The following is a 27,728-nucleotide window of genomic DNA, read 5'->3' on the forward strand; positions in this document are numbered from 1 at the left end:
ATATATAAACATACCTTTTAAAAGCTTTCAGAAAAATAATGAAGTTAGGCATTTTCCAAAGATGTTTTTCTGAAATTACTCTTTTTGAGTGAATGCAGGTATCCACACTATTATGTTATTGATTCAGCTTTTTGATATCTTTTAGTTTTTCATCAACTGGTTTCCTAAAACCAGTTTAGGTTTCAGGAAATTATTGATCAAATATTGCAGTTTACTACCTAAAGATGTAAGATGTAAATGAAACAGATTTCTTCAATGATATTTCTCCTCTTGTAAGGCATCAGCTAATTTTTACTCTGATATAAATGCTTTTGTTCAGCATTTTTCACATTTTCAGTTTAACAAATAAATATACATATCAACTAATATCCAGTAACTAAAACTACAAATTACAACATACTTTTATTTTCATACATACTGAGATTAATTCATTCAATGACTGACCGTCTCAGACTAAGAGCACCAACTGGACAGAATGTGTTTTTTTTTAACTGCACAGGGTAAAGAAGGAGGATAATTACTCACACTAAGTAAGAGCATTTTTAGCTAATGTGTAAATGCATACTAATCTGCCTGTCAAGATGGTATTCAAAACATTTGGCCCATACAGCGACCTTGGCGTTATTGGCACCACGCTCTAACCAACTGAGCTAACTGCCCTCTGCTGCTGCCATTCCCCCGTCATGCTTCACAACCTGCCCCATGTAGATGTTGTATGTGTGTGTGGGGTTTGTTGACTTTACTTTCAGGAGGTGGGGGAGGAAACTCATCCACGTCCATGGTTGATTCTCGTCTCCTGGACAAGCTCCACAAACACCAGAAAGCTGGTCTTTAACTATGCCAGCAGACATTCCTAAACAGAAAGGTCAAATGTTACAGAAGGCTAGGTTGCTGAGGAGAAATGAATTTGTCACAGGAAAAACTCATGAATACTTAGATGATTGATTAGATAATAAAAGACAACAAATAAGAACCAGAATTGTATAACATAACTCCCCAGGACGACTTTCAAACAAACTTGACTTCAAAATCTTTACACAAAAAAAAAAAAAAAAAAAAAAAGGTCACACAGCGAGTTCATCTGAATCACAAATTTAGACCCGTGTTCATCTGCCAATGTACATCTCAAGGATAGTTTCTGTTAATGTCTTTCTGATGGAACATACCCACAAAGGCATGACAGAACCATATCATAATATAGCATAAAGCAGCCATTGTGGTAGTTTGTATAGCCCGTATTGTACATCTACACAATTCCTATAAAACAAGACACAACACAGGTTCACAGTCTATTTCTCAGATAAATTTACTTAAGAGTATGTGGGACAAGAACGACATCTCATTCTGAGACTCAAAGATTGTTTTGTCTATGAATAACGGGAAATCTTCAGCCTTTTTGTCCTCTGCGTGGCTCACTGCCAGAGCAGAGGATATGAACACACAGAGCCAGTGTCTGTTGAAAACAGTGCAACTAACAGATGATGCTAATGCTAGCAGAGATAGATCGAATGTGCATCGCCTGAGGTGATGTTGGCCTGTGCAATACAGAGAGGGGTCCACAAGGACAAGTAGGAGGAGCAACAATGCTGTGGAGTATGGGGAGGGATACAGAACACAGGAAAGGTGATATGCAAGAATGAAACACGTAGCTACATGACAGAGGTTTGGAGTCAAAACTAACAGCTGGGAGCCTTAGAGTGTGAATCACCTTTCCCCTCAGATCCACTGGGATTTAGGAAAGCAAGGGAAGGAAGTAAGGGAGGATACACAAAGGAAAATGCATTAAAACAAACTTTTTATGCAAATGTTTTGGGATTGAGCACAGTATTCTTCCCATGTTTACCTTTTTTTGGTCCTCCTCTCAATTATTTCTTCTTTTATTCACAAAGAAAACCCAAAGCCATATTGGTAAATTACATCTTTCAAAGCATGTGTCATGTTGTGACCTGAGCACCAAACTACCACCCGTCTCATCCTGTGGGAAGGATCAGCTCAAAGAAAGCATTCCTAGCTACTGCAGCGGCAGTTGCACAGCAAACAGTGCAAAACACGTGCAACAGCTAAATAAGAACGAGTTTCAAACCAGAGTGAAGATTATTTCGTCATCACTCTCCTCTCCAGCAGAGTGTTTATAAGAAAGGCATTGGAACACAGTGAACGTGAGTAAGAGCAGAAAGCTAAAGTCCTCACCATGGTTGATGACAGGCTCAGCTGAGCATGTCATTACAAGCTCTGCAGCTGAGCTGTGTTATGCAGACAGGAAAACAGTCATCTAGACTGCTGGTGAAATGCACATAATTTGTTCACCTGAGTCCTAATATCTCCACTATGTTAAAGAACAAACAGCAGGTAAACAACACTTTTACATGATCCCTAATGCTGAAGATAAATTGCTTTTTGTGTGCCAATTTTACTGATGCAGGAGGAGCTAAAAATGTACACATCAGTACTTTATCAGATAACTTCAAAGAAAAAAAATATAACAATGTTTGCAACAACAAAACTTAAAAATTATTCATTCTGTGGCTCAAGTACCCTAGGTGGAATTCCAGCTCCCTTCAGTGGTACAGGAAATAAAGTTTGATACAAAGTTAGTTGCATAGAAAATATGAAGGAACTGATGATGTGCAGTAGCCTAAGCAGAGAGGCTCAGACATCCCTCTCCCCAACCAATTCAGCTCATCCTGGGGAATCAAAAGGTGTCCCCATGCCAGTCCAGAAAGTGTCCCTCCAGTATGTCATGGGTTTTCCACTGGGTGTTCTCCTGGTGGGACGTGCCTGGAACACCTTACCAGGGAGACATACTAACCAGATCCCCAAGCCTATTTTAAAACCAATGTTTTAAAGTAGAAGTTTTTGGTTTTGATAAATTTATTAAATTGAGAAAATATCATATTTTACAGTAGGGACTAATGCCTCCTTTCACCCACAGACAAATGAGGGGTGCACTAGCAGTTTCTTAAGATTTCTGGATGTTTAGAAAAAAAGATTTGATAAGTTACCAAGCAGACATCAGTCTGGCTATGTTGATGTGAGACACACTTCAACATCCAACCCTCTTGACTTAGTAAGAGATTTTGTTTCTGCTGTCGAGTTTTCAAGAGTCCACTTATTGAAAAGTGGAATTCCTCATATGAGCTAAGAGTCATCAACAAAAGCCCAGAGGACTGGGTGGTGCTTATTGTCCGCTGTGTCTGCTGTCTTTAGGTAAACGTTTTATTTGGCAGTTTACCTTCCTGCCGGGATTACAGTAATTATGCCATGGCCAATAAAGAAAAACCCCGGCTAACGAAGGCTTTAAACAGTACAGTAATGAACAATGTGTGTACAATTACTAGGTACGTGAGTATTTTGACCAGATCAGCGTTTTTATAAACTCCAAGCTGGATAAGCTTGAATACTTAATGGATTTAAGCATAGCAGGTGATGTGTCTGTCTGTGATGACAGAGCTTATGGCTTTTAGCAGGTCAACACCCTATCAAGGTGTGCATATTTTTGGCAGCTTCTTTTCTTTAGCAAAACAGATATTTAACCAACATTGAAAAGTCACAGGTCTCTTGAAATTGCTAAATGTTGGGTTGTGAACATAAAACTATCATTGTTTTGTTGTACAGACAACAGGGTTGTAAGAAACTTGTTGAGAAAATAAAAAATTAGCTGCAAAGAATTTGAGAAGAATGAAGCGAGAAGCTACCAGGAACCAATTATCTTCTGGTTCCATCATGTTGCAGAACTGCAATATGGACTACCTAGAAGTACAAAATGTTCAGAGGTCAGAGACATCGCAAACCAACCACCACTGTACAAGATACGCTAAAGTATCTAAACTGAGCCAAGAAATATCCGAAGACAAATTTTTCAAAAGTTTTATGGATGAAATAGTAGTATCCCTTTACATACTAGACAGGTTGGCCCGTGGCTAGATCTGTACTGATATCCACTTCGACTCAGACACCATTTAGGTAGAGTTAGAGAATGGGGCATGGGCTGTTATTTTATATGAGTTGGATTGGCTTTTTTGGGTCAAAGATGGGCTCAAAATCCCCTCTCAAACCTACTGACAGTTTTTAGAAGACAGTTTCTTCAAACCGTGGTCCAGGAAGAAGTCTGGACCCTTCCCTCCGTCCCATCTGCAGCTAACCTCAAAATCACACCAGCATCTGGGTCGTACAGCCTCCAAAACGCAGCTGACTGCACCACCCTTTCTGACCTCAAATTGGGTGGAGGAAGTTTTACAAGCAGGCACAAGATAGCTGACATTTTGAAGAATTTTGACTGCTGGGAAGTTGGAAAAAAATAGATGAGGTAGTAGCTAAGTATTTAGTAGATTATGGAGACATAGTTTTAAATAATGAGGCCCAGAGGGAGGCTTATTTGATTTAGTATGCAAGATCGATCAAACATGTGAGAGTACGTCTGCATTCAGCAGCCCAACAAACACAGAAACTCTGCTTCAGAAGTGAATGTGGTCTATACTAATCTACTAGACATTGATCACTTCACATGTATGAAATTATTACAGTTGTGCCACATCGTTCCTGTTTTAAAATTGGTGTAATGAATGTCATTGTTAAATTAGTTACAGCTTGCTTTAATAACAGAGAAAACCCTGTGAGGAACTGAAGAGAAGGGCTGTGCTGTAAAACCAGCATACACTGTACAGTCTTGGCTGTCATTTCTATCTGGTCTCCACCCATCCAGCAAGCCACACGAAAACATTTAGAGCCCAACATGTCACCAGAAGAACACTAGTGTGTGTGTGGAGCAGATCCAAAGAGCTTTTGTTGCCTAGCTGAAGGTGAAAGGATTTTAATGGGAAAACAGGAATTCAACACATTACCATACCTGAAGTCCAAATCCTGATTCTGGAAGAGTAGAGAAAGCCAAGACTGAATTGGTGAAAATATAAGGAGCTAAAAAAAGGGTATGGCAGGCTGTGATTTACAATGCCTATCATATTTAACGGTCATGTTCATTCTGATTCTAAATATAAGCATGTTCCCAGCTGCTAAACAAGTACTGTGTGATTTCTCACATGCACCTGCAGAAGAGCCAGGGGTTCTCTTTCCCAGCTGCTGACTACATATTTTTCTAATCCCCGTTTTATCTGAGTGGATCATTGACTGGATGATGAGTTGGACAATTACTCCATGGTGGACTTTCTAAAAACGAATGGCATGTCTCCGAACTGATGAGAACTCTGGCATCCTTCAGCTTTTGCCATGGAAAACAAAAAGCAATTTGAGTGAGTTGTTACTGCCAAGTAGAGTTGTTGCCTCATAACAGTGAAGAATTTTAACATTTCCCAAAACTGTTATTTTTCCAAGAAAAAGCATCTATCTTTATAAACTATAATAGCAGCTAAGGACACATATCCTGCAGCTTTTATTATGTTTGACGATTATGGCTTATGGCTAATGAAGATCCAAAATTCAGTTTCACAGAAATTTGGAGCATTACATGACCTTAATAAAAATATGTATATTTTTTAAAACACAAAGAATGTAATGTTTCATCCTGCACAATCATTAACTGGTCATACAAAGCAGTAACCCAATCTACTGATGGAAAGTTAGGTGGAAGGAAAACATCCTGCACAAAAAGGTACACAAGCAACAGAGATGACTGCATCGTTGAGAGAATTAAGGAGCAAAGTTCATTCAGCTGATTGGGTGAGATTCACAAGGACGGGGATGGGCTTGGAGTCACTGCTTGGAGAGACAACACATGCATGTACCTATGTTCTGTCTAGCTGTCTAGCTCTAAATGACCGAAAATAACATTAGAAACATCTTATCTAAAATAAAAAAGGCTATACTTTTTGTTTAGAGACACAGAAACCATGTTGCTTTAAGTGCAGAGTGAAGTTTCCACATATAGTGTTGATTTCCAAAGTCATGTCATCTGCCGGTTCTGGTCCATTGTGCTTTATCAAGTCCAAAGTCAGTGATGTCCTCTACCATCAAATTTTAGAGCACTTCATGCTTCGTTCTGCTGACCGACTTCATAGAGATTCTGATTTCATTTTTAAACATGGCTTGGTACCTGTCCACTCTGCTAAAAGGACCGATACCTGATTTATTTGCCATTATTTAATGTTACTGGACCGGCCTGCCAATTTAACTAGTCCAAACCCCATTGAGAATCTATGCAGCGTTGTCAAGAGAAAGATGACAGAGACCAGACCTAACAAGGCGAATGAGTGGCTAATGTAGGAACCTAGGCTTCTTTCACCATGCGGCGGTGCTACAGGCTGACTGCTTCAATGACAATTTGCACTGAGTATCTCTTGGCAAAAGAGACCCAAACAAATATTTAATGCATATACTTTACAGTACATGGCAAAATGAGACTGATATGTTAAAAATGCCTTGTTTGCTTGTTTTTATGCAAAACAATTTTTAAAATAGTTTTCATCAGCTACAAGCCAAAGTCATCAAAATTAACATTAAGCATTTCAAATGTATTACTGTGTTTAATGAACTATTTAATGAACCATTATCAACTTTTAGATTCACTTATTGAATTTAGTAAATGCAACAAATTAACTTTCTGATGATATTCTAATTCAATGTGATGCACCTGTTCAACAGAAGAAGCACTTTCATGCAAGCACATTAAATTTAGCTTTCAGACTGCACTGCCAGCAGCTTTCTTGTGTCATTAAAGAAAGCACTGCAGCCGGGTCGCCCTGGCTATTTGTTAAACAAATCACCCACATGGAGTTTTGTATACGTACTAGCATGGGAGTGTGACTCCCACCAACTACCAAGTCAGCATTGTCCTGGCAGAATAAGCTTTACATACAAGACACCACACATTACACATCAAAACCAAAGATATATTTATATTTAAACAATCTTCTGACTGCTTGCAACAGCTGAAAAGTTGTGACTAAGGGAAAAAGTTACCTTAAGCCACGGTTTTACAACTTGTTTAGAGTGAACTTCCAGTTGACCAAATCTGTGCAGTGCTCCCTGACTGAGGAATGTCATGCATGACTACTTGAATTTGTAGCTGAGCAGCATCTCAGGAAAACTGCGTGCTTTAAGCTAGTTTAAGGTCCATATGATTTTTTTTTTATATATATTCACTACTATATTCTCATTATGTAGTTTAAAACATAGAATGAGGGCACTGAACACTAGAGATAGCTCCTGCATAACATTATTAACACTGACAAGTGACAAGTGATTTGTAGAAAATCAAAGCGGTAGTAAACGTCCATCTGTTCTATGCTAAACAAATACCAAATGCAACTGATGTTGTTCTGAGTAAAACATACATCCCTAAGGCCGCTTGTTTAGGACCAACTAATTAAAGAATGTGTATGGCAAAGAGAGTTTAAATTATAATGCATGCTATATTGGTGGCTGACAGAGTTGGCAACATCACTATGTTAACTAGGACGCCACGTTACCTTCATTTCACAATTCTGTTTAACACTTGAAAAAAGGGGTTAGTATTCCACGCAAAAATATCAATTTGTATACCATTTTCAGCCTGTTAACTGATACTTAACAAGTACGACAAAAGAGTTCTTAAACTTTCTCATAAAGTTAGAAAAATGCCTCCAACTCACCATTTTATTGCCTTCCCATAATCCAATTCCCGTATAGCTCCACGATATCACAGAAACGTTTTAAACTGAACACTTTTCTGGCTGTAAAACAACTTGTCTCGCATCAACACTCCACTTTTCAAGCCTCTTTTCGGCTCTTCCCGATGTTAGCAGATTATTCTATCCATGAAGCCTCTTTACCTCCAGTCAACAGCCGATTGGTGGACGACTGATGTGTGACGAGCTGTGATTGGCTTGACGTGACTTCAATCAACATTCCAAGGCTCTTTCCTGTAGGACGAATCAGCGGGTAGAAAACTTCCCACTTGACTTCAGATTTCTCAAACGAAAAAGATGAAAAGTCCTGAGCAACTTGCATAACTTTTGTGTTTGGTTTTGTTTTTATTTTATTTCACAAGGAGCCTCAGCAAAATGTTGAGTGACTGTGTACTGTATGTGGATATATTTTTCAGTAGGTCAACATTTTCATATTAAGTCTTTTTTGTAGGTCTAATGTATTTTTCTAGTTTTCCAAGAAATGTATTTCTGGGTTTTCATTAGATGTAACCCATATAGTCATTACTAACAGAAAGAAATGCTTGAAAATTAACAGTGAATTTAGTGCATTCATAAATTGAACCAGATTCACTTTTTGAATTCTAACACATTACTTTTCGTTGAAAATTTTAGACTGTTAAAGGGAATGTTTGGAAAATGAGCAGCAGGGTAAAGTAACTCCAACGGTGCCATCTAGTGTTGCGATCCAACAGCACTCACGAATGAACACATTCAAAAACAGAAATGCATATCGGTAGGTAACTTGGAGTCAAAGGACTTGCCCAGGTATGCAGCAGCATGAGGCAGGAGGAAGCAGGACTCAAGCCTAAAATATATGGATAGGTAGGCAATTACTCATCCCACTAGGTTATCCCTACAGTAGCTCAATAGCAAAACCAACCTCCACTCAAGTAAAAAGAAAAAAGAAATATGCTTTGTATCAGAAATCTTTTTTATTTTGAAAGTCACATTCATAGACCACACAGACTCAAGATCCTGTTTCCAGTTGAAACTATCTAGACCAAATAAATATTATGTTTTGACATGAATCAAAACACATTCAATCCAGAACAGAATAACCAATATCTGCTAGAATGTCTTCTTCCAGTGTATGCTGATATAATTGAAAAAGGCAATTGCATATACTCCATAGTGTCCATGATTTTGGCAGTATTATGTATTTTCCAGAGATACATTGACATTTTATAGCACAATGAAATAACCGTTGCCTTCATTTGTTATAAAATGCTATATCAAACATGACTTAAAAGTAATTTGACTTTACAATTTAATGTCTTGAAATTGGGCTTCTATCTCTTTAAGAAGCTCCTGCTCTTTCCGACGCTCCAACTTCAGCGAGTCATGACAACATAATTCTTAGGAGCACTGCACTGTCAAATGCTTCATACATAGACCTCGGCAGATGCATGGTTTCACCAGGTCTTTGCTAATTGCTGCTGCTGCTAGTCTGAAGGAACTGAGTGGGGAAGTCACAGGAGAGAAGAGTTCTGTGGAGGAGGAGAAGTTGTGTGGAAAAGGCAGCACTTGGTGAGACAAAGCGTTTTTTACACCCAAATGGTTGCCATGGGAAATTAAAGGATTTTGCAAGCGAGTGAAGAATTAAAGCAACATTCCAGGTATATTTTTGATGAGGGAATGACATTATAGCATGTAGAACTGGGGAAAAATAATGTAATACTGCCCCTATAAATGTTGATCTGGCATTTTGAGGACATTTTCAGATCAAGTCTTAATTTTTACATAAAAAAAAAACAAACAAAAAAAACCCATAAATGTTTGTAGCACAGATTAAAAATGTCCCCTAGCCAGAGGTAACATAATGCAAACAATGCAGCAAGTCTAAGCAAATATGCAATAATGTTAGTTTTGGATATACCCGTCTTCTGCAGCTTAAAGTATATTTCTTAGTATTTTAAAAAAAAAATACAACTTGGTTTCAATATAACTTTCTTGTTCTGTTGTCATCGCTGTTTCACTTTTGTCACACTGCATCTCCATTTCAGACAGTAAGGCCTTTGTGAAGGCAACAATTCCAGTGCTTTCTTCCATTGATAAAGAAGAAAAGCTTTTTGTGTGCACTGACAGATCTCTGCTGCACTGACGTGGGAAGACTTGCACTCCGAGACTAACTGCAAACTAATTTGTCCATTTAGATTTTAATGGATCCAACAAATAAGTCAGTTTCCTCAAATTAAACAAAAACTCTGCTGTGTGTGTGTGACAGGTGCAGAGCTTGAGGAAACAGCTTGTTTGTATTTTTCCCCAGAGAGTATTGGATATCTTTTACAAAACTGATTTAAAAATACACCCTTTTCTACCCAAAACAAGGTAAAAAAAAAAAGTAAACTGAAACAAATCTATGGAAAACAACATGATGGAAGACTGCTGCGACACACAGCATGATTAAATCACGAGACCATATAACCAAACTGCTTTTCATGCTCTTAAAAGCGTTAATCTAAAACATAAATTATGAGAAGTGGAATACAAAAGCAGTGTAAATTCGACAGATTGGGATCTTGTAAATGCTTTTCAGTTTTTATGGGGTTTCCTAGAAACCCCAGACTGATTCTCTGTAATGTCATTAACCGGTGCCAGCTTGTTCCCAAAGTTCCAGTCCACAGGATTTAGCAGCTGCATGGTCTTCTTGTGCGTCCAGATGGGGTTGATGATAAATGTGAGCAGAGCGAGTCCAGAGAAGAAGATCAGCCTTTGGGGCAGCGCCACGTGGGTGTTGATCCCCTCCCAGTGGGTCAGAGTCACCCACCACATGTAATAAGTGAGCACCATTCGGCAGTGGAACATGTGGATCATCACCCACTGGTTGGCTCTCCAGAACAGAGTGCGAGCCCAGCCAGCCTTTCACATGAGGAGAAAGGAAACAACCATTTATACATGAATACCATTGCATGTTAACAAGCTATGAAAAGGAACAGAAAGGTTTAGGCAACACCAGCAAGTACAGAACTTCCTTTTTTAACAACACTGAACTTTATCTGTTTAAGAATCACATGTCCCTGAAGGCCAAATGAGAACTGAAACGCACTGACAGAACCAGACGTTTTAAAATTAGGTGACAAAGGAACAGCAACCAACCATGTGATATGAAAAACAACAAAAATAAAAAAACATTTAATATGTAGTTGGCATGAGTCAGAGACTGTTTTCAAGACTGAGGTCTTAAAGAGTAAACGGAACATTTACTTTTTAAAAATGCTGGAAGAGAGGTGAGAGAAAGGGTCAAGTTGACCTGAGCTTTTTCCACTTGTGACAGGAAAACAGCACAGCCCTTCCCCCTAATGTTTCTGTGTACTGACGGGCAGCTGGCTTTAAAACTGTGGCAAACCACTGCAGCAGCTGGATGGAAGCTACTCAGCTAATATCAAGTTATCATACCTGTGTATATAAATGGTTAAATATCCTAAGCAAACTTTTGGGTAAGCCTTTGCATGACAACTTACTAATAACAAAATATTTTCCTTTTCAGTTTTAAATAAAATCATATAGCAGCAACACTCATTTAAAATTTTGGGGTTTAAGTATCAAGTCTGCAGCTGCTGACATTTGTGCCGCAACTGCTATCTAAGGCAGGGTAGTTTTTAATAATGCAACCATACCTACGAAATCATTCATTATTTTTTATCCCATCTTTTAGTTTATAGTTTCATATATACACACATATATATCTATATATATTTACACTATCCCTTGTTGGTTGCAATAATCCAAGAATTTTTTTAAACACTGTAGTTCAATGTTGTTGAACCATGAGAGTCTCATACTCACCCCTCCGTTACCAATAAGTTAATATGGCTTGAGTAAAGAAATCTTTTGTGATGTGTACTTTGACTTTACACAGAGAAAACAATGAAGCTTTTACCTTCAGCAGCATCCAGGAGATGCAGGTAAAAGGTGTACTCATCTCCAGGAGGAGAGTAACCATTGCCAGGAAGTGTCCTTGAGAATCAAACACCACAGCACCTGCAAATCCTGACAGGGCGAAGAAATGGTGAGTGGCCAAGGGCAAGTCGAATGACCGGAACACGACACTAGATGAATGTAGTGCCACATTCTCAAACACAAAAAAGCCGGTAGCTGTGAGGACATGAAACCATGACCAGTCTTCCTGGCCAATCACTTTGTCTTTGCTTAACGCGGACTCCTCAGTCAGAGCCCGGAGTCCTGCCACAGAGCTCTGAATGCCAAACGCTGCCCGAGTGGCTGCCAGGTTCCAGAAGACCTTCTCTTTGGCTGCGAGAGCATTGTAAGTGCAGCACAGAGCTAGTGACAGGAGATGGGAGAGGAGAAATACAGCCGTGTAGAACCCAAAGCCAAGGCTGATGAGCTGAAGGCGATAGTCCCAGGAAAAGCACTCTGGGCTGGGTTGGGGTAGAGAAGTGGTCTGCTGTTCAGTGGGCATGGCGATGGAGGGAGGAAGCTGATTAGGTGGAGAAGATCACCTGCAGGTGGGAACTTCAATCGGCAAATGCATTCTGTGTGGTGCCTGCAAAACAGCAAAGCAAACAAACAAGACTGCTAAAGTAGGTAGAGTCATGTCGTCCACTGAGATGTAATAGAGAGAAAGCTTATGAGGCATCTAATTAGCACTTGAATACATGACTATTTCAAAACGTGAACACATATTACTCTAAATGTCAAAACACAATTTTGCTAATAATAACTGATGACTTAAAGTCTGAGGAACACAAAAGGCAGAACTGAGCTTGTAGGTGTAGCACAAGACCAAGATCGAATAGTTTAACTTAACAAACATGAGAAACCACAATGCACTGTCCAGTCAGAAGGTTTTTATATGCCACCATACTGAGAACCAGGGCTTTCACGCTACAGTAAAGTCCTTGTGTATAACATCTAATCTCAGGCATTTTGGTGATGCAGTAATTCCCACAATCTGCAACAAAATAAAAAACAAAATGACCGGATCTCTAAAGAGAGTCAGTGGGAGAGCTTTAATGTGTGACGCATGAACAGCAAGCCCCACATAATCTTATATGCCTGCATGGAGATGGAGTTTGTTAGCAATAAGCCACTTGTGTGCTTTAACCGAAAGCAGTGAATGAGTCATACAGGTGAGGATATGAATGAAATGTACAAGAATCTAGCAAAAGAATGGCCAGGCAAAAAGGTTGTTTTTTTTATTGCTGGTGGAGTGACAGATTTTAAAATGCATTTGAGAATTAGATCAGCTGATTATGACTGTTACAAGTTAAGGCTTTCATCCCCTATTCCCTCTCACCCCCAAAGCTGCACATTTTTTATGCATCATCACAAAATGAATACAGATCCCGCACATCCGGGATCTGTCATCCGGGAGGGACTCAGAGTAGAGCCGCTGCTCCTCCACGTCGAGAGGAGCCAGTTGAGGTGGCTCGGGCATCTGGTCAGGATGCCTCCTGGACGCCTCCCTGGTGAGGTGTTCGGGGCAGGTCCCACCGGGAGGAGGCCTCGGGGAAGACCCAGGACACGCTGGAGGGATTACGTCTCTCGGCTGGCCTGGGAACGCCTTGGGATTCCCCCGGAGGAGCTGGAAGAAGTGGCTGGGGAGAGGGAAGTCTGGGCCTCCCTTCTGAAGCTGCTGCCCCCGTGACCCGACCCCGGATAAGCGGAAGAAAATGGATGGATGGATGGATGGATGGATCCCGCACATCGCAAACTTGCTTTATACAGAATCTGCTTTTAGTGTATTATGAAGGTCTAGCTTGAACGGATTAAATGTAGTTAAGATTAAATTAATTGAGAAAAATAGTCCTGTGGTCAATCAGATCGGATACCTATATCGTCAAAAACCTGGCACATGCTTACTGCTCCTGTTTGTTATGTTCCTCCCTATGATTCTAGCAATGAAATGCTGCAAAATGCTTCAACACACCGTCTTTATGTTTAATTATCTGAAACGCACAGTGATAAAATCGCTTCTTGCGAGAAGTTACCAGCTAAATTTAGAAACAAAATGTTATCTCTGCTAACTGACATGATGAGTCAGACTAAACTTTTACTCATAATGACACGAATAAGCAAGCAACTGCGCGGCCAGGACAATCTGACAGAAAATGAGGTAATATTAGTGAATTTTACTCACAGTGATATGTTTGTAATGAACACGGTGTCTCTGTATTATCCGACTACAACAGGAAGTCTCGCATCATAAGACTCCAATTTGGTCACATGGCACCCAAACCGGAAGTCACGCCTCCAAAATACGTCATTGATACTGAAACCGATCCGTTTCATAAACAAAGGCAAATTAAATACCCGACAAAATGAATATATGTGAAAATTAGCGTTTAAGATACAGAATATGCCGATTTGTAAACATTTCATGGTGCTTTACCTGCATCCGAGTATTTGCAATCTGCCAGGCTGCTGTTGTCCAGCAGGGGGCGGCATACTGCCATCATTTGTGACTTGCAGACATGGAAAGTCGGTTTCACTCCATTTTTCACGATTAGCCAGTCGGATAAATATTTATGTATGTGATAATTTAAATAGAATTAGTATAATACATAAGATAATAAATATACAAATACTTATCTACAAATATCTACCTCCAAATTAAAAATGGCAACAATATTTTAACTCAAAATAATTGTCAAAATCTATTACATTTGTTTATTGTGCTACAGTCCATCTCTTAATAATTCAAACAGACAATAAATTAGTTAAATAAAATGCATATTCACATTGTTGAATTTTTAACATATATTCTGCTTTTTTTATATAAAGTACACATGTGTTGCTAAATCTTTTAATAATGTAATTTATTATTGCATTTTTAAAATATTTAAACATATATAGACAGCTATAGTTATTGCCATCTTTATAGCAATAATAGCAATCATATGGTATGTAATATTTAAAAAATATATATTAAAAATAATTTATATTACATACCATACATTTCCATTAACAAGGTAGAGAGGAATCCTTTTTGTCGCCATCCCACATTCACAATGATTCTGTTTGGAAATATGATCACGCATCTTCGGGGAATTGGTAGAGCTTTATTAAACTGTATGGTTCACCGACACACATCTAACTTTAAGCATTGTCCAAACGTTTTCAGCATGGTAGTGCACGGTGGCGTTTTATGAAGTAAGCATCTTAATCCATTCCAAATCCAGATTTGATGCGTTTGTGGGATCGTTATCCTGTTGGAACATCCAACTATCCTGCAGTTTGAATTTTAGAAGAACTTCATCTTCCAGCAGGAAAGCTGCTCTGAGCATACTACTAGAGCTATAATGAAACGGTCTAATTTAAATTGAGGTTATATGCTAGAATTGCCTAGTCGAATTCTAAATCCAATTGAAAATTTGTGGTAATACTTGAGTTGTATCTTTCTCTGCCTAGTTTGAATGAGCTTAGGTTATTTTTTAAGAGTAGAATTGGAAATAATTTCCATTTCTAAATATCATACAAGATTCTTGTTAAATGCTTTGAGGTTTGTAATTTCCACAAGAAATGTGGAAAATGTGTATTTATTATTTACCAAAAGTAGTGGAAAAACGCCTTAAATTAGTCCCTGTCACTAACATTAATGAGTTTACACTTACACAAACAGAAGTAAATAATGAAATAAACAGACAAAACTCACAAGACATTTTCCAAATCTTTTCTACAAAAATTTAATTGCAATATTATTTACAATGGATGACCCCTAAGCAACGACCAAACTGGAAAGAGGGGAAAATCTTCAAGTTGCTCAGTTTGGACAGAAGAAAGGAGGATGCATATGTCTAAGTGAACTCATACAAAGTAAAAAGCTAAAAATGCAATATGTTGCACAGATGTCACCCACACTGAGAAATGCACGTGTGAAATGCGTCCAAATAACCAGAAAACATCAATGGGACAGTGCTGTAATTCTGAACGAAATAAAGAAGTAAATAAATACATTCAAAATATGTCTTTTGCATGCCATCATATCAAGTTATAAAATAAGCAAAACAGAAAATATGAACAAAGCAGAAAATAGTTGTGTTCCAATGAAGCATATATTATATATTTATATATTAATATCTATATCTATATATAATATATATATTCTTTACAAATAATGAATATTTGGCATTATATTCATTCTTACAATAGATATGATATACAAGAGATGAAAATAGTTTTAGCTAAACAACTAACTTTTTTTACTTTATCTAGTAATCATAGAGTTATCTCACATTCCAAGTTAAAGGAAGTGTATTAGTCTCAGTGATGCTCTTTCAGCAGCATAGTTACAAAAAAAAATTCCTGTTGAAGAATTTCATATTATACTGTAGGTTCTAGAGTTAAAACATAGACAGTCCCCTTAGATGTGAGGCCACAGAATGCTAAAATACAGGCATACACTTTAAATATTAAACGAGAGAGCTGTTCCCCTCTTTGTTTTATTAAAAACCTATTAAAAGTGATGCAAGAAATGATTTTACAATATGCCAAAGAAGTCAACATGATGGCACTTGCAGTTAATAGCTTGGCATGTATTTTTTTTTTTTTTTTGTCCTCGTCATTTTCGCAAAGTTTGAGGAGAATAAAATTAAAATAAAATAACAAAAGAGCAAACAAAACCTGCAGCTGCATTCTTAATCAAAGGGTCGTCCAGGGCACACATTATGAAGATCTGAATCTATGTCATCCAAGAAGATCCAGCATAGAAAACCCTTCAAAAGGAGCTTCAAGGAGTACAGAGTCCGTTTGTAGGAGGTGGCCTTGGAACTCCTCATGAAAGAGTCTGTTACTGATGAAAAGGGTGAAGAAAAACATGTTTTATGGAAGAAAAATGATTCACTCTTGGAGACAAACCTGACCCTGCTGCTGCAGCAAACTCTATGCATGGGTTGGAAAAAGACTTAGAGTTTTAAAGGTTTTTTTTTTCTAAAGGTATTTACAGTCATGTAGAAAAATTAGGGTACCCTCTGAAAGCCTGTGTGTTTGCTAGTATCTTTGGACATAAGGATATTTGATACCAATACCCAATAAAAAGATATCTCAAGTTGTTTAAATAAGCAAATAAAGCTGAAAAAAATTCTGTAAAACATAACATAAAAAGTTGGACACCTCTATGCTCATTCCAATTTTCAGTGGATAAAATTCCACATAAAATACCATATTATCATGATTAGAAAATCTGCTACTCTGGATTTTGAACAAGATCTTAAATGATTAGATTTAAGATTTTTAGTTTGATGTGCTCCTGACTGCTGGAGTTTCTAAGAACTGCAGAAAGAAGATTGTGGCAGCTTATGAGTCTGGCGAAGGATTTCTAGAGGTCTCAAAAGAATTTGAAAGCAGCAGTTCCACTGTACGGAATATAATCTGTAAGATGAAAACTTTCAAAACAATTTCCATCATGCCCATGTAAGCAAGTTCATCCTGACAGCAGAACGCAAGATGCTAAGAGAAGTTTCTAACCCCCCTTAATTTATCAGCACCAGACCTACAGCAGGGTGTCACTGTTGATATCAAAGTGCATGCCTGTACAACAACAACAAAGAGACTGTGCAACTTCTCCTTTCATAGGAGATGTGCAAAATGGAAACCTTTGCTTTTTAAGACAAAGTGTTGCCGAAGAGAACATATACAACTTCTGGATTAATGGTCTTTGGCTAAATGAGTCTAAAACTGAATATTTATGTCCAGGAAAGGACCTTACACTAACTATGGAGTATGGGGATGGGAGTGTTACGCTTTGTGGATGCTTTCCAGCATCAGGCTCTGGCCAGCTCATTTCTATAGAATCCACCATGAATTCCAATGTATGTCAGAGGATGCCTGAAGAAATTGTGAGTTCATATATCAAAAAACTTGTACCCTGTAATATGACAATGACCCAAAACAAAACAGTAAATCCACAGAGGACTGCCTAAAAACTTAGAAATGCGACAAGAAAAATTTCACTGAAGTTATTTTAGCCAAACTGGGTGACACTAGTTATTACGAGTTTGCATGTTTTAAAGTCTTCCTCAGACTATACATACAGTATTTTTTTGATAATGTTTGGAATTACAAGGTTAATTTTTAATATTTGCTTGAGAATAACCCACTTTTTCCATGTCAGGAAGTATATTAAAACAAAATTATATATATGTATATGTATACATGTACATATATATTATGTANTATATACAGATATGGTGAAGCAGGCCTACTTCTATTGCTCAAATCTGTTTGAACCCTTTTTACTGATCTTGCATTGCTACTTAGTGCTATTCATTCATGGACATTACTAGACAAATTGTCTTGCTGAAATTAGTGCTACTTGGAGAAGAAGAAAACCATATTTTAAACTGAACCAATGTAATGGATATGCAAGACTTCTGCTTAGTTCTGCTCGTTTTGCATAATCAAGATAGTTCACAGCCACTTCAGTGACAGCCTTCAACAAAGTCAGCCAGGGAGAAACTGACAAAGGCCAATGGATGTAGTGCTGATGCTTTAAGTTTTACAGTGTGGGCTGCTATTCAGCAACGCATTTATCAACACAAGCTCTGAAGGGCCTTGGAGGGTATTTGCTTGATCTCACCAAGGACCCAAAATCTTACATAAGCTGCTTTGCTTAGTCAAAGTCAGGCTGAAAATTACCCAGTGCAGCGCCTTGCCATTCTCACTGAAACAGCCTTGAAGCTACACACAGCGTACAGCACCAGCAGTTCGGGGCTCACTGCAAGAGCGCCGGTCTCCTTTAAGCCAGCATATGTCAGGCCGAGTCTGTCTCTCTACCTCTCGCTGCCTGCCACTCTGGCAACAGCAGAGAATGAGTCGGCTCTGCCAGCGGTCTGACATCAAACACAGAGGCAATAATTGTAAATCCAGCGTTATGCTGTTAAAGGTTCCTTAAATTGTGGAGTAAACTGCAGAACTATGTATGTACTCACTCTCATACTTATCACCCTTACAGATTTCCTCTGCATCAGACTTTGTGTCACACAAATATTCCAGATTATCAAACAAACTTCATAATCGAAGGTTTCAAAGATAGCCAGACTAAAGACGAAAAGATGCTTTCAAAAGATGATTTCAATTAGTAAGGGAACAAACATACCACAAACCAACCTGGCTCCATGTGAAAAAGTAGTTAAACTGGCCTCAACTGACATTAACACTCTGTAGTAACTGGCAAACAATCTTTTACATCACTGTAGGGGAACCTGAGTCCACTCTTCTTTGGAGATTTCTTTGCCACATTAGATATTTTTTGAGAATGTTGTACTTGTTTAAGGTTATACTGCAGCTTTACTGTCAGGCATGTAGTCCAGAATTTGACAAGTCTACCATTTTGGTAGAGAACATACTTTATGATTCCATCGATTATGGCAAATTGATTTTTTTCTGTCTTTGCTTTCTTTGCCACATATAGATGCTTGACATTATTAACAACAAAATATTAATAGATAAATGCAACCTGAGGTAAGAGAAAAAAATATTTCAAGGGATTATTTTGTTGATATTAGGCAAATGCTAACATAAAATGTTAAGTTGCATCACCGGTCTTTACTCTGTTTTAGATCATATTTTTAAATCTTTACCCATATTATGTGTAGAAATGTCCTATCAGATATTTCAACCACTTTTTATTTTTTTAAATTTTGAACTAAATTCTACCAGGCTAAAACTTTCCCTGTTAGTTTTGTTATAACAGTGAATATTTCACATTATGTGGTATATATCACCCAATATAATGGCAACTTTAACTCACACTTTAATAAAAGGTGAAGCAACGCAAACGCACAGTGAGGAACTGCAGACTTAGTGTTAACATTATATAATTAAAACCTCACAGATTTATGGGTATCAGCACAAGTAAAATATTAATATACTTGGCACAATAAAGTCCAACAAAAGTCAAATCCTACGTTTGGTCTTAGCAGCATCTCGCCTGTTAAACTTCTTGAAATGAACAATTTCACATTTTCTGATGAAAGCATTCACTTCAACGAGGGAGGTTTGAAAAATGTAATTAATATTTTAATCTGAAAACCTATTTAAAGTAGGTCCAATATTTTGATCCAACTCAAAATGCTGGCTCAGATTCCCAATCAAAGCATTTAATGATCAGTGTCAGGAGAACAACAATTTGGTTTCTGTTTTCAGAGGGAGAGAAGGTCTAATCTAGGAATCTCTGAGTAATAGTTTTATTTTGGTTTCCAACTTATTTCTGTTGCCTTGTTTCAAACTAGTATTAATGGTTCATGCTGGTAATAATTTTTCTCAGCTCAATTTAGAGTGGAAGAAATGCATTCAAATACATTTATTCTACCCTATACAATTATGCTTAATGTTTGAAGTTTTGCGACAGTTATTGAGAAAATATCAATTCAGAGATCAATTTGAACTTATATTCAATTCTTGTCCATAAACTTCGGATACTAATGCCCAAGACTAACTCATTGCAAAATATTGGAAGAGTGAAATGTATTATGAGCATAACAGATCAGCGGTGATCACATCACGCCATCTCACTGATTTACAGAAGTTTAAATAAAAGTAAACATAAAACTATTAATAGCATTAAAAGAGGTTTACCCACCAGAAATATCTAAACATTGGTTGTTATTTATCTTGTCATCAGTTGTTCAAAACATAGACCTTTGTAATTATGGTTAACATACACACACAGCAAAATCTGCACTTCCAATTCCAATACTGTTTGTCTATCGCACCTGGACTCACCGCGACAAAACAAACAAAAATGGAGGCATCCTGCAAGAGAATACCCCAATCGAGCAAAAGTTGTAGAATGTTCTTTCTGACTAGTTTTGTGTTGATTTGGAATGAATCCCCCCTCAAATAGTTATTTTCTGTCATAGTGGGGAGGAGAAACAGCTTGTTTGAGCATTGTTTCAAGTTATTTCAAACATTATCCTCATCATATCCCATTTTATGCAAGTTTTTAGCAATATACTTGTGAAGTTTCTACTGTTTGAGACTTAAGATCTGCATCCCCCGGGAAATCCTTTGTCCCAGTTTCAGCTTGTTAATTCTGATCTTTTCGTTGGAGGGACTTCGTTATGATAATGCTTGGGGACACTGCCACAGACTTGGAGATTTGCAGTATATTTGAAAATCAAGAAGCAGTTCATAGCTTAAAGAAATATTGACATTTTGTTTATGTTTTGATGGTTACTTCTTATCAGTCCTCATTAGCTGTGGACTGAAGGCGCAACTTGAAAGTCTTTGGGAAATGATGAAAACTGAGCAGCAAAATTCTATGTGCCTCTGATCATCCAGATATTTCGAAACCAAACATAAGGAGGGAAAAAAAACAGCATAACATTCCCACTCACAATTAAAAAAATACAACAGTACTATTATGAACTTGGTTATGTACATTTCCCTTGGAAATATTTAGAATTATATTAAGTGCATAAGTGCATTTGTCTACACATTTTAATCTAAGGAGTTACATAAACTTTCATAGTTTTTTTGTTTCTTCTCTACTGCATTGACATGATGAAAATGTTGGCACAAGACTTGCAGGTTTACAGCTTCAAGTAAATGTCTGAAGGATGGCAACATGAACATTGGATATTTAGAAAACCGCTGTGAAAGGTGCACATTAAACAGCAAGCAGATGTTATTTCTACACCACGTCACTGAACTTGGGTGCATCTGAATAAAGTAAAATATGATTAAATAAGACATTTTTTCAAGACATTCATGTCAAAAAGGGAAAAGGTATGCAACATAGATTAAATACAACCTCCACAAGGAGGGTAAACCACAAAAAGTCTTTTTTAATTATTTATTTTTACCAATCTTCCATTCATCAGAATAACATAAATGGAAAGTTGAGTGGAAGGAAAACTGTGACTGAAAAAAGGTACAGTCAAATATTTCGCTATAATATATATTTTTAAATTTCTCTTACATAATATTCAAAATATGTTAAATTGATTTTTGGGTTTCATTAGTAAAAGTCATAATTACCAATTAAGTGTGAAATAATCGATTTGTGAGTTTCACTTTTTGATTTGAATTACTGAAATAAATAAACTTGTCAATTATATTTAGATTTATTAAGATGCACACCTAAATATTTTATCATGACTAGACATGGTAGAAGGCTGCATTTTTCACATCTAACCAATCAAAAGCTTAGTAGGAATTGCCTGAAGCACCTTGAATAGGTAACCTGTACCATGTGCACATAGTTGAGGTATTTCAAGCATTGGCACTTTTTCAAACTCAACAAATTGGTGATGCTTAGCCGTCGATTAAATCCTGTAGAGACTGCAGAAGCAAAGGTAATCTGTAGAGACTAAAAAATAGTGAACGGTTATAAACTTTGACCAATTTCATAGAACTCCAAATAAACACATTGATGTTTAGCTCCAAGGTGTGGTTGCTGGTAAGGTTTTCAAAGCTGCACTTTTTCTTCCTCTTAAAATGGCACTTTGCAAATGCTGAAAAACTACAGATGTATTCATCCAAGACATGAGAGAGATAGTAGATCTTGATCACCAACAAACCAACACAAAGATCCAACCCACCCATGTCAGATGTATGTTTTTGGCAATGGAAGTCGAGCCTCGGCACATCCTACAGTCCTGTGATGTTGGTGATGAGCACTGAGGATGGCAATCGGACCAGAGATGGATAAAGGAGGGGTTGAGAAAGAAGCAGTCTAGAAAAAAAGGCTAGTTTTAGAGTTGCTGGAGCACAGGAGCAGGGAAAGGTACAGATCCCTGATCCAACGTTTTCTCAAAGTCTAGTCTGAGCCTCTGGAATATAGATCTCAATGCTGTCCGCTCTCTCCGAGGCCGAATTCTGCCGGAAAGAGGCTGCACGTTTGGCTGCCATGAGCCGCCGGCGTGCCTCCTGCCGGTGCCTGTCAGGGAGGTCCAGGGATTTCTCCCTGGTCACTGCACTCTTCTGTCTTACTGTCTTCTTTGGTACGGGAGCTGGTGGCTGCAGGAAGATGGAGACAATGGTCATAAGTCCCCTTCCCCACCTACAACTTGCATGTGTGTTTTCCTTTTGCTTCCACAAAAAACAAACAAAAAAATAAAAAAATCACCAAACTGGACTCTGACTCCTTACCTTCTTTTCTGGGCTGTCAATTGGTCGCCAGTTGTTGTTCTTTATCTGCTGCAGCTGGTCAAACTTCATGTTGACGTCGTCAATGGAGAGCTGCAGCAGGTCCCAGAACCCAGCCAGGTCCTGAGAGGTGGGTCGCGGCATGGCGCTAGGGTCCTGGGAAGAAAATGCAAGATGCAGGAAACGGTACTTACTGCATTTCAGTTCAGATCCACTAGGTGTCCTTATCTGACTTAAAAAAAAATCAGAGTGTAGGGGGATTACCTCTGGCATATCGTCATGGATGAGCTATGAAACAAAAAACTGTCTTTGTCACGTTGGTCCTATTAATCATTTGATTTTGCAGATGAAAAGAACAGATTGAGAAACGCTCCACTGTCTCCAAAGATGGCCTGGTTCAGGTTTTAGCGAATCATCAATTCCTACTTAATATAGAAATTTCTTTTCTGCTTCACCTTTCGTCACAATAACTCATCCATATTTTCTAAAGCAGTATAAGACAAAATGATACGTAAAAGAGCAAGATCTAATTTGGTGCTAAATCACACTGACAATGTGCCTAAAAGGAACATCATCACAATCCAGAGATTATAAAAACTTTTTCCCAAAACGTAATCCTTGTGTTGTGAACCATCTTCATGTCTGTTTAGATGATTCATCACAGGAGATATTTTATCACAAAAGAGCCTGAGGGGTGTGAGGGATCTCAGTCATGTATGAATCATGTAGGTAACAGGAGCATGATGCAACAGATGGGATATGTTTTACTTGTGAGCCATGATAAGGAATTATCTTAAAAGCATATTGACTCCTGAAATTGTTATTCACGTTGTGAAAATAAACTTTTTGTGTCAGTGTCATGCCACAGTATGAATACATTTGGACCTTCTCTGCTTCCAGCTAAGATTATCAAAACTGTTTTAATTTTTTAAATGCCAGAATTAAAGAAAGAAAGAGAGGCAGAGAGAGAGATTTTATTACTTATTGTAAGGTCAAGAGACCACCTTAAAAGAATTTGGGGCTGGTGGGAGAGGATGGTGAGTAAACTCAATTCATCAGCTGAGATAATGCTGTCGCCCATTAATGAACTTTTTTACTTTTATCAACATAGAAAATAATCCTACATCAGTTCATATCTGCTCTGTCTTCTCAAAACCCCAGTTGGTCATGGCAGCTGGCCGCTTGTACTGATTCAGCTTCTGCAGAAAGTTTCTTCCTGTCAAAGGGGAGTTTTTCCTCTTCACTGTCACTACAATCATGTTCAGAGGGATTGATGTCAGCGACACAATGCAAGTGATATTCTGTTGTTTCTGTGTGCTCATCCAGGAGGGGTGAAAGCTGCAAGTCAATGACTCGAATCTGATGGGCTTCCTTAGATTTAAATAAATAAATAAATAAATAAATAAATAAATAAATAAATAAATAAATAAATAAATTTCTTTGAATAATTAATTTGGTTTTCTGTGTTGTTTGATAAATAAAATTAATTTCCGTGTACGAGTGATTTAATTTAAATACGTTTTTGGTAAAGACCCTCAAGACAACATTTGTTGTGAATTAGCACTATATAAACAAACTGAACTGAAATGTGGTCATAAACTTTAAAGGCAGGTCTATCACACGATAAGATAGTTTATGCAAACATTTTAATTTCTTTCTCTTTTTTTTTTTTAGAAAATACAAATATATTGTAGTATACCTAACTGAGCAAAAACAGGAAAAGGTCAGTCTACCAATTATAACTATTTCTACTTTGTATGGAAAATATCTGGTTTCAGATTTATTCAATAAATATTTAATCTCTAAATCTACAGATCCAAGAGAACTTTCAGATTTTATGTTTCTCACACCCATTTCTATGACAAATAGACATGGCAATTTGATAACCCAGAGATACCTTTTCTTGTGACATTTAGATGATGTGACTGCTGATTTTCTCTTGCTGCTCTATAATTGTTTCATAAAATTCACAATTCAATAGCAGAGCTTTGCATTCTAAAGATTTTCCAGTAACACTTTATCTGAAGGCGTGTGCATAAGCCTGAAATGACACTGTCATAAACATCACATAACACCTGTCATTAATATGAAGGAGTCTTCAAAGATGTTTATGAACTGTTGTCATCAAGTGTCATTTGGTAAATAATGACAATTTCAATGCAAAGTTCCATTAAAACTTGCATTAAATGTTCATGCAAAATGTCAACTTTGTATGAAAAGTGCCATTATTTACCGAATGACACTTCATGACAATGGTTATAAACATTCATGAAGACAACTTCATGTTCATAACAGGTATTATATCATGTTTATGACAGTGTCACTGCAGTCTTATGAACAATAAAATAAAGTGTTACAGATTCTCCTGTGTCGCCCCTTTTAAACTATTTTTTTCCCTATTGTCCTTTTTCTATTGTGCTTTGAAAAAGCATTTGGCTCCTGACATATTCTGTATATTCTTTACTGTTTTGCCACACTTGCACGTTTCAGATCATCATACACATTTTAACATCAGTCAGAGATAGATTGTGTTACTACTAAATGTTGTTTTCAAATGATGACTTCATTTATTAAATGAAAAGGAATTGAAAGAAACCTATGCGAAAAGAAATGGCCCAGCTCGTTAAATCATGAATAAACTGTGATTAACCTTTTTTTTTTTGAAAAACTGAGTTCAATTTTTCTCAAGCCTGATTACTGCCAGACCTGTAAAATCAAGAAATTAATTAAATAGAACCTGTTTGACAGCATGAAATGAGGAGAAACAAGGTCATTGAGATCTATCAGCCTAAAAAAAGGCTGTAAAACCAATTTTAAGGCTTTGGGACTCCGGCGAATGACATTGAGAGGCAATGTGTGCAATGGCTGCTTGTACTGAGTCAGGTTCTGCAGGTAACAAGCACTGCTGATCAAAAAGAGCACACATGTCCTTTCTCACATTTGGCAAAAAACATCTTTATGATCCCAAAGAAGACAAAAAAGAAGACCTTTTGGTGGGCGTGCTCACCAATTCATTTGTTGTAAATAACGGAAAACGTCTGGATGACTTGTCACATTCAGCCATCAGTTAACCTCAACCACACTGTTAGTACAGGTAGACTGATGTGAATCTAGAACATCCCTGAACAGCTCAGAAAAACTATATCAAGGGTTTGGCTGCTGGGTTAAAAATAACCCAATTCGTAACCCAGCGCTGGGTCAAATATGGACCGACCCAATGCTCGGTTGTTTTAACCCAACTGGGTTGGGTTGATGGTTTGACCCAGCACATTGGGTCATGGCAACTAACCAAATGTTGGGTTAAATTGACCCAAAATTGGGTTGAAACTCATAACCCAACACAAGGATTATTATACCGATATAGTTGGGTTAAATTATTTTTAATTTATTTACCCCCCCGACCCGGGCCAGATGGGGGCCCGGGTTTGGAGGTGCTAGGGAGGGAGAAATGTTTTCAAGTCGCTTTAATGTCTGATTAGAGACGGAGAAAGTGCGCCCTCACCTGTTCAGAAAGGTGTATGTAATGTTAAAGTTACTTGCCCTCAATGGAATATATAGTAGTCAGTCCCAGTGACTGTTTGACTCACAGTTTAGCCAATGTTCTTCCCGACGCTGACTTGTTCTGCTAGTGGATTGAGGCTATATTAAACAACTGAATTTAGTTTACTTGACAAATTGTGCCCTTCCCCTTCATCTTTTTTTTTTCCAACAGCTGTGTTGTAGCAACACCGAAGCTCTTTGTCAGAGCAACCTACCGTAATAAATATTTTAAATAACCATAAAAATAAATATCAAACATGTTCGAAATACATTCTATTCATTTATAAAATCCTATTCACGTTGAAACTTTATCTTCTTTTTACTTACCATGTCTTATTTCAAAGTAGAGGAGAAGCCCGATATGCAGTCTTGTTGAAAATGGAGGCTTCTGAAGAGGGGCGTGGCTTCTTTCAAGTTTCGTCTTTAACCCAACCGATTGGTTAAATCTACCCAACCCCTGACCCAACAGAAGTGTTCAAGCTGTAAACCTCTTGAGTTATGAATTTTGACCCAATATTTGGTCAAACTAACCCAACCTATGACCCAACAGCTACAACCCAGAAATTGGGTTATGAAAAGAACCCAGCATTTTTTACTGTGTAGTCTTAACTAAAGGTCAGAGATGATGTTTGAAACCTCTCTAATGATGTAGAATTAAAACAATTCTGCCAACAGAGATTACCAAAATTCCTCCACATCATACATAAAACACATTGTTTTCAAAGCAGAGCCAAGAGCTCTGAGCAGGGAACAGAATACACTACTCTTATCTGCAAATGCAAACTGAAAGCCTTTGCACGCCAGGTGGTTTATTATGCACATTAGATGACAAGTTTAAAACGTCCTAAGGTTTCCAGAGTTGTGAGATTTAACTTGAATTGGGAGTTTTAAGGGTTGGCTTTGAATATTAAGCCGTTCAGCTCCTCCCAATCAAGCACTTAAAATATGCTGCCTGTCTTTGAAACATTTCAAATAAGACCTCCAGAAAGTTAATTGAGGAGTTCAAGAGGAACTGAATTAAAATTTTATTTCTTTTTAAGCCTCTAGTTTGTGGGGGATTTCATAGATGAAGTCAAAATGTAGCGATTTTTATTACTACATGCGGTCAGGCCTTTTTAACTAAAGTAAATTCTTCCCTAAACTTACATAACACTGTCTCTTTTAGCAGGAAAATTACTTGCCTTTTCCTGTAAGGCTGCTTTGGACCATCTAATCCCCAGCTGCCATTCCTTCCGAATGAGTGTTTTCTGCTGCATGCTGCAAAAAACAGCAACTCTATCTCTCATAACCCCAAACCAGCTTCATCTAAAAAGTTGCCTACCTGACTGTGTTCTGTAAAACAACTTACAAAGAGCACCAGTATAGAAGAAGAATCTCCAAAAATCTTGTGCACGGTACAGGCTATGAAGCACAGTCAGATTCTCAAAAGTTCAATCTAGACTTCATTAATCAGTGCTACAAAACCCAGTGTGACCCATTTAAAGTCAACATGTCAAA

At 37.7% G+C, this 27,728-nt stretch overlaps 3 protein-coding genes across 7 annotated transcripts in view; all 3 read right to left on the reverse strand.

Moving 5' to 3' along the window:
* The window catches only part of arhgef10 (Rho guanine nucleotide exchange factor (GEF) 10), a 50,391-nt gene extending 42,630 nt beyond the window's left edge, over nucleotides 1–7,761 (reverse strand). For all 3 annotated transcript variants that reach the window (XR_001776158.1, XM_008399510.2, XM_017302522.1), the window contains exons 1-2: nucleotides 7,584–7,761; nucleotides 744–853 (exon numbers count right to left, since the gene is read on the reverse strand). Coding sequence is in view for 2 of the 3 variants with exons in the window: in XM_008399510.2 (XP_008397732.1) it covers nucleotides 744–780 (37 nt within the window). In the remaining variant the exon portion in view is untranslated. The remainder of the gene's footprint in view (nucleotides 1–743; nucleotides 854–7,583) is intronic.
* A 1,123-nt stretch (nucleotides 7,762–8,884) lies between these two features.
* cln8 (CLN8 transmembrane ER and ERGIC protein) lies at nucleotides 8,885–13,841 on the reverse strand. Its single transcript, XM_008399511.2, has 3 exons — nucleotides 13,741–13,841; nucleotides 11,521–12,144; nucleotides 8,885–10,499 (listed from the first exon to the last, which is right to left on the reverse strand). The coding sequence occupies exons 2-3, from the start codon at nucleotides 12,058–12,060 to the stop codon at nucleotides 10,173–10,175; spliced, it is 867 nt and encodes a 288-aa protein (XP_008397733.1). The 5' UTR covers nucleotides 12,061–12,144; nucleotides 13,741–13,841; the 3' UTR covers nucleotides 8,885–10,172.
* A 1,418-nt stretch (nucleotides 13,842–15,259) lies between these two features.
* Nucleotides 15,260–27,728, reverse strand: part of dlgap2a (discs, large (Drosophila) homolog-associated protein 2a) — a 184,945-nt gene continuing 172,476 nt past the window's right edge. For all 3 annotated transcript variants that reach the window (XM_008399523.2, XM_008399525.2, XM_008399524.2), the window contains 2 exons: nucleotides 22,695–22,847; nucleotides 15,260–22,562 (listed from right to left, as the gene is read on the reverse strand). In XM_008399523.2, coding sequence (XP_008397745.1) covers nucleotides 22,356–22,562; nucleotides 22,695–22,847 — 360 coding nt within the window. In that variant the 3' untranslated portion in view covers nucleotides 15,260–22,355. The remainder of the gene's footprint in view (nucleotides 22,563–22,694; nucleotides 22,848–27,728) is intronic.

Source organism: Poecilia reticulata, linkage group LG22 (assembly GCF_000633615.1).
Source record: "Poecilia reticulata strain Guanapo linkage group LG22, Guppy_female_1.0+MT, whole genome shotgun sequence".
Lineage (NCBI taxonomy): Eukaryota > Metazoa > Chordata > Actinopteri > Cyprinodontiformes > Poeciliidae > Poecilia > Poecilia reticulata.